The sequence below is a fragment of the Haliotis rufescens genome, unplaced genomic scaffold (genome assembly GCF_023055435.1).
Source record: "Haliotis rufescens isolate VD_foot unplaced genomic scaffold, xgHalRufe1.0.p SCAF_22, whole genome shotgun sequence".
NCBI classification, from domain to species: Eukaryota; Metazoa; Mollusca; class Gastropoda; order Lepetellida; family Haliotidae; genus Haliotis; species Haliotis rufescens.
Genome location: NW_025963913.1, coordinates 6826836 through 6835114, shown reverse-complemented (window position 1 = coordinate 6835114; position 8279 = coordinate 6826836). Strand labels below are relative to the sequence as shown.

General features: G+C 42.9%; 1 protein-coding gene across 1 annotated transcript; it reads right to left on the bottom strand.

The window, feature by feature from the left end:
* Nucleotides 1–312: 312 nt before the first annotated feature.
* LOC125383246 lies at nucleotides 313–6343 on the bottom strand. Its single transcript, XM_048401569.1, has 4 exons — nucleotides 6200–6343; nucleotides 5472–5592; nucleotides 4205–4507; nucleotides 313–596 (listed from the first exon to the last, which is right to left on the bottom strand). The coding sequence occupies exons 1-4, from the start codon at nucleotides 6341–6343 to the stop codon at nucleotides 568–570; spliced, it is 597 nt and encodes a 198-aa protein (XP_048257526.1). The 3' UTR covers nucleotides 313–567.
* Nucleotides 6344–8279: the final 1936 nt, after the last annotated feature.

Sequence of the window (8279 nt, the reverse complement as noted above, 5' to 3'; positions counted from 1 at the left end):
CAACAGTATTTGTGTCTTTATAATGCGAAACAGTTAGTGACAAAAGAGGGAGGGTAAAACGTAGTCATAGGGGAGAGACAACATTATGTTTTTGAAGTCATACTAACAATAGTGTGATACATTGTGGTGTGAGTGCACATATATACAGTGAACTACATTGGGAGGTTTTGAAAATTGTGCTAAGTCTTTTAAATTGTTAATTTCATGAGCACATGAAATGTGTGAATTGAAATTATAATTTCATTAATAAAACGAAGTAGATGTGGTAGCGGTGTCTTCATCTGCTCATGCTAAAAATAGGCCAAGTTCAAAGGTTACAATCTCGTGAAACGAGAAGGAGACCTAATTACCCAAAAGCCCTTCTTCATTATGCCGAAGTGCTAAAAACAACTAAGAAAAGAGCTTCAATCAAACATTTATTTGGGATGTCCCAAATTAAGGTGACAAGTAACCCAGATCTGAGTACACTGTACCGAATGCGAATGCGAACTACAAAAACTGTCTCAACTAAGACTGCAACCGGACGGATAATCTTGGTCCAAGCTGGACATCTGGAATGTGGGAGTTTCAGCCAGGTCTCCTCCTAATGGCGTCCTCTGTAAAGAGATACAATTCAGTCAAAATACAAGCTAGGGAGGGAAATTCAAGCGTTGGGCTATCACATCTACTTCGTTTTATTAATGAAATTATAACTTCAATTCACACATTACGTGTGCTTATCAAATTAACAATTTCACCACATAAAACTCCGTAGATGTGATAGCGGTGCTTTAAAGCTCTAGTTTAGTATTTTAAACTGATTCCACATTCTTAAGTCTCCCTCAAGTAAAACTGCTTGAAAGTAGATGCTCTAGACCAGTTTCCCAGTTCTAAAATTTCGGTGATCGAAGCACCTTTAGTGTAAGCTTTTGCTGTAGAAGCCCCCCGGACTGAGTGTGCTCTATACACTAAAACATTGATCCCTGCATCCTTCATCACATTAGTTACCCATCTAGCAACTGTAGCTGCGAATGCAGGTTTGTGAGGTTTCACATAACTGAGTAATAACTTATCTCTATCCCCATCCTTTCTCCACAGGAGTGTGCGGTCAAGGTAGTCTCTGATACACTGCACTACACAGAGTAAAGGATTCTTAGGATAAGCTTGTATGGTCAACTTATGAGGTTCTGACCCAGGCTTAGAGACCTGTGTGGGCTTTGTCAAAAGAAAGACAACTTTGTAGCCCTTGTCAGATGTGAACTTTACGTTCATGGATTTGGTTTTTGGTTTGGTTTGTTGTTTTACGCCGCACTCACCAATATTCCAGCTATATGACGGAGGTCTGTAAATAATCGAGTCTGGACCAGACAATCCAGTGATTTACCTCATGAACATCGATCCACGCTATTGGGATCGATGACATGCATCAACCAAGTCAGCGAACCTGACCACCTGATCCCGTTTGTCGCCTCTTACGACAAGCATAGTCTCTTTTTACGGCAAGCATGGGTTGCTGAAGACCTATTCTACCCCGGATCTTCACGGGTCTTACGTTCATGGAAGTAAGTTCAGCTGATCGACTTGCTGATGTAAGCATCAACAATGTAGCCAGTTTCTCGGTCAGAAGCTTATCTGATAATTTACCATTTTCAGGCATATTACCAATATGGTCCAGGAACACGTCTACATTCCAAGTTTGGTGGTATCGAGTACATTGAGGTTTCTGATTGAAAATAGCTGTCATAAGTTTCTTGGTCAAAGGATGTTTACCAACATGTATGTGGGGATGAAAGGCAGACAAAGCTGATCTGCTAGTGTTAACGGTTCTGTATTAAGATCCTCTTTCATACGTGTGGGTTAGATACTCTAGGATATGTTCCAAAGAGGCTGAAAAGGGATTGATTTGCCGTTCCACTCACCAGCAAGACCACCCCTTCCAGGAGGAATTATAAGGTCCTTGCGTCCCTGGTCTCCACTGGTGTGACAAAAGCTCGGCAGTTTTTTGGCGAAATGCCTCCTGAAGTGACCAGATTCCTTAAACCCTCCAGGCCGCTAATAGCAGTGTCCCGTTTGCTACCAGAGGGTGTGTTTGACCTTGTGGTGATTCCAGCGAGTCGGCTCACACCGGTAGAAGAATTGGACACTCCACTGACATCTCCAACAGGACAGGGTACCACGCCTGGCCCTGTCACACTGGAGTTATCAAGGTCAGTTCTGCCCCCTCCCTCCTTACTTTCCACAGACATCTCCCGATCATGGAGAATGGGGGAAAGGCATAACCTCTCACCCCCTTCCATTCCAACTGAAATGCATCTATGTAAGTTGCCTGGGGATCTGGTCTCCAACTGACATACTTCTCCAGTTGATTTGAGAGGCGGGATACAAAAAGGTCTATCAAGTAAGGGCCAAGTCTCTGATTGCACTGGTTGAACACCTTGCGATTCAAGAGCCATTTGCTCGAATCTGCAAAATGGCGACTCTCCCAGTCTGCAATGATGTTCTCCTTGCCCTTTAGATACTGTGCTTCCAGAGTTATCTTTCTCTGGGGAAAAGGTCCAACATTTCTTTGGCTATTGTGACTAGAACATGAGACTTTGTCCCCCCCTCCCCCCCCCCCCGACGATTCACATAAGAGACTGCTGTGCGGTTGTCGAAGGGACATGCCTAACTGACTTTTGAAGAAACACTGAAGAGCCAGTAGAACTGCTTTTAGTTCGAGAGCATTGATATGGAATTTGCTCCCCAGACTCCACAGACCTCCAGTCCGGTCTTGATTGCAAACTGCACCCCATCCCACATTAAAAGCATCTGTTTGTAATATCAGATCTGGGTGGATTGCTGAAATGGGTTTGTCTGCCTATCGGCGAATTTCTTGTACACACTTCCTTGAAAGTTTGATCCTGTGTTTGTAGCTCTGATGTTCCAATAGTTCCTGTGATGATTGCATTTGTAGGAATCTGCAGTGTAACTGGGCTGGAACAATAGCTCTCATTGATGCTGAAAGCTTTCCCAACAAAGTGGCCAGTGTTCGAATCTGTATCACTGGTTGTTTCAGTATCCTGCGAATCTTTGAAGTACGTCCGTCACTTTCTTCTGGGGAAAGTATTAGAGTGAGACACTGTGAAAATATATCTCGAAACCCAGAAAGTTGAGGTTCTGACACGGAGCAAGAACTGATTTCTCTTTGTTGATAACGAAACCTAGGTTCTTCAAAAGATACAAGAGACTCTCGGCAACAAACTGGACTCTCTGGGCTTCAGGCAAAGAGAATCATTTCGTCTAGGTATATGATCATCCGAATACCTGCTCTGCGTGCAATGCTTACCACAGGTTTCAGCAACTTGGTGAACGTCTGTGGAGCTGGCGCTAGGCCAAATAGAAGGCAGAGAAACTGAAACAATCGCCCCTTCCATTGAAAGCAGAGGAATTTCCTCTGGTGCCTGGCAATCGGGATGCTGAAGTATGCATACTTCAGGTCCAGTTTGCACATATAATCGTTTTCCTGAATGACATCCTTCAGGAGTGAAAGGCTTTCCATCTTAAAATGATTGTATGGAATGAAAGCATTCAGTTTTTTCACATTGAGTATTAGTCTCTGACCCCCGTCTTTTGGGGGAACTACGAACGTGGGACTCAAAAACTGAGATTGAGAATCCTCCAGATTCACACCCGGAAGAATCTCTTCTATCGCCCCTTGGGGCGGTCGGGTAGCCTAGTGGTTAAAGCGTTCGCTCGTCACGCCTAAGACCCTGGTTCGATTCCCGACATGGGTACAATGTGTGAAGCCCATTTCTGGTGTCCCCCGCCGTGATATTGCTGGAATATTGCTAAAAGCGGTGTAAAACCATGTTCACTCACTCACTCTATCGCCCCTTTCATCATCATGTTCCCAATCTCCCTGTCCAGTACAACCTGGCTCACCTGAGAAGGAGTAAACGATGGAGGTGGTTTTCTCTGGATGGGCTTTTGAATGAATTCTATTTGAAAGCCCTGAATGGTCTGAAGAATCCATGGGTCTAGAGTAATTTTTGCCCAATTGGTGTAGAAATGTGTTATTCTGCCCCCTAAAATATTTTCCCGGAAAGGAATGATTTCTAAGTTTAGATCTTCTATTTCTGGTAACATACTGTCTGGATGTTCTGGATTTTGAGCATTCAGATTAATGGGACTTGAACTTATGACGAGCTTCATGACATCGGTATTTGTGAAAGAGAGTGATACAAACCTATATGGTCCTGAGGATCTTCCTCTTTTGCCACCACAGTCTTTCCCTCCTCTCCTGGGATTGAAGGATGCCTGAACTCTGAATCCGCCCCCAGACGAACTGGGCTTACCTGAGGGCTCACCATGAAAGGGCTGCTGCGAGAAAGGCTGGTTTCTAAAGAAATTAATCTTTTTCTTGGGAGCCGAATGCTGCCCAACAAGAATATACCCCCGGCGAGAAGCGTGTTGCAAAAGGGGTCTCCGAAGAGCTTCCCTTTAGCATCGGCAAAATTACGCTCATACTTGTAAAGCAACGTTTTGGATCCTTAAAGGGGAAGTGTACACGCAAAAATCACTTTCTTTCTTTTTCTAAACAAAACGCAATTTTAGAATTAATTAGTATCTGTGTTTGAAAATATACACTCATTTTTTTCACAGTGAACGTAGGAAGCTCGCAATAGTGTGAAAATGATATGCCGTTATGAGGCCTTCGTTTTTCGAGCTAAACAGGCCTGAGTTATCCCCCTTAGATTATGACGTAATTGGTGCCAATTCAACTGGGTCCCTGTCTATTCTCAACGCAAAAGATATCAAGTACCAGTTTGCGGTAAAACAACATGGCCTACGACACACTCCGGCGCAGTGGTGACTCAGCATAACACTATGCTGGCTGGCATCTGAGACGCTAGAATCACACACCTGGACCTACACCACGTGAAGCGGCTCTAACAAAGCATGATGACGTCATAATGTTTATCAATTGGCACCAATGACGTCATATTGCAAGGGGCATAAGCCATGGTGTTTTTGTTGTGGAAATAGAACACTTGGTAAATGTGAAAAATATAAATCGTTTTAATGCGAAAAATATGTTAATTAATTGTGATATTTTTTATATTTTTGTCTATGACACTTCTATGTTAACACTTTTAATGTGGAAAAAGTACAAGAAAAATAGGTTCATTTCCGTGTGAACTTGCCCTTTAACCAGTTTGGATAAAATTGAAAGCCGCCTGTGGAAATTGATAGACAAGTTAGCTTGTCCAACAAGGCAGACTGACTTTTCTACAATGTCAAGAAATTCATTAATGTCTAAATCAGGTGTAGCCTCCATGCGTCTGATTTTGTCAAGATTTCCCCATAAATGGAACAAAGGACCCATGACATTTAACATTCTCTTTTGAATAAACTGCAAAGAGAAATCTTTTTTTTCTGAAATGACCTGTCACGCGCTTCAAAAAGATCATCTAAATACCCATCCAGTTGGGGAGCAGTCAAACAATGCTCACCAGGTATGGGGTGATCATCAAGAATGTCCTCATTCAACACATTATCTTTATTGAAGGTAGAGAACTGAGAATTGAGATGATTAGACAGATGGCTTGGCAAGGACCGAGAATCTGATTCTGCCTGTGTGATCGAAAATGGGACATATTCATCTACTGGTTCAGCTGAACCGGCTACAGTTGCATGACCCAAACACCATATCGGTATATGGTCTCTGCATGACCATTTGTAGAGCGGGGTTTATCAAGTTTATTAACACAAACGTTTGAAAATCGACCTCTTTTTTGTGAGGGTTCGATTAGTCGTCCGCATCCGGCCCTGAAAACGTGCCAGGCAGATGGTAACTATCAACCACATCGCACTCGTCACTATCAGTCGAACTGTCAGTCGAACTTGACTCGCCCGAGCTAGACCAGTCTGAGATATCATGTTGAATCCTGTGGTTGTTTTTCTCCTTTTTTTAGTAATCCTATAACCTTTAGGTAAGTGAGGGGGCGGTCGGGTAGCCTAGTGGTTAAAGCGTTCGCTCGTCACGCCGAAGACCCGGGTTCGATTCCCGACATGGGTACAATGTGTGAAGCCCATTTCTGGTGTCCCCCCGCCGTGATATTGCTGGAATATTGCTAAAAGCGGCTTTAAACCATACTCACTCACTCTCACTTAGGTAAGTGATCTTGCTTGCCTGCGCTACTTGACCCCCCTGCGAAGTACCCCGGTTAGTAGATCTAACCTTCGGGCCCACGTGGTCGTCATCGTGGCTCGTACTGGCCAGATTTAACGACACTTGACTGACTGTTCCACTTTCAGGAGGTTTGTCATGATCCCCTGAACCTTTGGCAGGTTGTTTGGGGATATTAGATTGTGTACTACTCATATTTACCTCGTACACTCACAAAATATCTCCAGCGAGATACGTACGTGTGATTAAGCATGAGGCCATGATGAAGAAGGGCTTATGGGGAATTAGGTCTCGCTCTCGTGTCACGAGATCTTAACCTTTGAACATAGCCTATTTTCAGCATGAGCAGCTAAAGACACCGCTATCACATCTACGGAGTTCAATGTGGTGAAATTAGGTTTAGGTTTCAAAAACCCAAAGAACATCTGTTCGTTTTCCATTCGCAAATGTTTATCATTGTTAACTAATTCATAAAACGGAAAGACAGTACCATGACCACTCCCGCATACACCATTGTGTTTACTAACATTTAAGCAACGTACATTTGGATCTCAAATTTGCTGTCTGTGTACGGTCATGTGGTCCTTTTGTTGCACGCCGGTTTCCCCAATAAAATGCTCACAACACCCCGTGGCGTTAAAACACATGTAACATCTTTTCTGCGGCAGTCCATGTTGTCCATGCATATGTTGTTTTACTTAGTAAATAGTCTGTCCTTTTATGCAGTGGATTGTCGGGTAGCCTAGTGGTTAAAGCGTTCATTCGTCATGCCGAAGACCCGGGTTCGATTCCCGACATGGATACAATGTGTGAAGCCCATTTCTGGTATCCCTGATATTGCTGGAATTTTGCTAAAAGCGGCGTAAACCCATACTCATTCACTCACTCATTTTATGCAGTTGTTGTCACCTCGGTTGCAGTTGTTGTTTCCCCAGATGCGGGGGGGGGGGGGGGGGGGGGGGGGGGGGAGAGTGTTTCGTCTTGGTGACTTGAACGCCGTTCTCTTTTGCACATGCGCTTTCCGGTGGGTTTATGTGTGGACAAGTGACTCAGGGTACCAGTACTTCAACATACTGCCAGCTGCTCAATAGACTGCCGACCACTCCCAAATATACTGCCGACAACTCCATTAACCTCAATATACTACCGACTACTCCCCGATATACTGCAGACAACTCCATTAGCCTCAATATACTACCGACTACTCCCCGATATACTGCAGACAACTTCATTAGCCTCAATATACTACCAACTACTCCCCGATAACTCCATTATCCTCAATATACTGCCGACTACTCCCCGATATACTGCCGACAACTCCATTATCCTCAATATGAAGGGTTGCAAAGCAAACTAGCCTAAGTCAATTTTTGCAACTTTACAGGAGAGGCAAAACGCTACTTTTTAAACTGTACAAGGAAATGAAAAAGTCTTTCTGCTAACTTTTAGCAAAAAACAACAATTATAACCATAGCAGAGAATAGTTTTGTCACGTTTGTGCATAGAGGTAAATAGTTTGAAAAATCTATGTGTTCCTCACTTTTAGACCGGCAGTCACAAAGATGAAGATCAAGGTAGTAATGTTTGGACCATAACAATCTACTCTGAGATATGTTCAACCATTGTCTGTTGACAGCAGCTACATCTCTTAGCAAGGTGGAAGATACTGAAAGATCTGAACTAAAACTTCAAGAGGAAGTCTGTTCATCGGATATCAGAAATCTGCAAGACAAAATGAATTTTGACAATATTTTTAACCATAATCAACAAAAATGTGTATAATATTACATATTAAACGAAATATGTAAAGTCTACATCTGATATAAATACTTAAAATGCTTGTTTTAGCGTGACAATTATTCATTACACTCTTCCAACAGTTCAAGCCTTAACAACCTTAGTCAAAAATTCCAAAATTGACTTTTCTTAATACCAAATGATAAATCAATATCTGTCTTCGTGCTTTTTTATAATTACAGATAAAAAATGAAAAGTGTCCCATGAACGGCCTATTGATACTCACCTTATATAGTCAAGACTTCGGCAATATGGAGACGACCCTTTTTAGGACACCATGTGCTTCGATGTCTTTTTTGTCTTATTTGTAGAAGAGTAATGGTGCAAAACAACC

What these genes read in the sequence shown, in the direction of transcription:
- LOC125383246 (XM_048401569.1), bottom strand. Translation starts at nt 6,343, where the DNA reads ATGAGTAGTACACAATCTAATATCCCCAAACAACCTGCCAAAGGTTCA. An exon ending in ACGACCACGTGGGCCCGAAG is followed by an intron (nt 5,593 to 6,199) that starts GTTAGATCTACT and finishes TCGATCACACAG; the next exon opens with GCAGAATCAGATTCTCGGTC. An exon ending in AGATCCTCAGGACCATATAG is followed by an intron (nt 597 to 4,204) that starts GTTTGTATCACT and finishes ATCTCTTTACAG; the next exon opens with AGGACGCCATTAGGAGGAGA.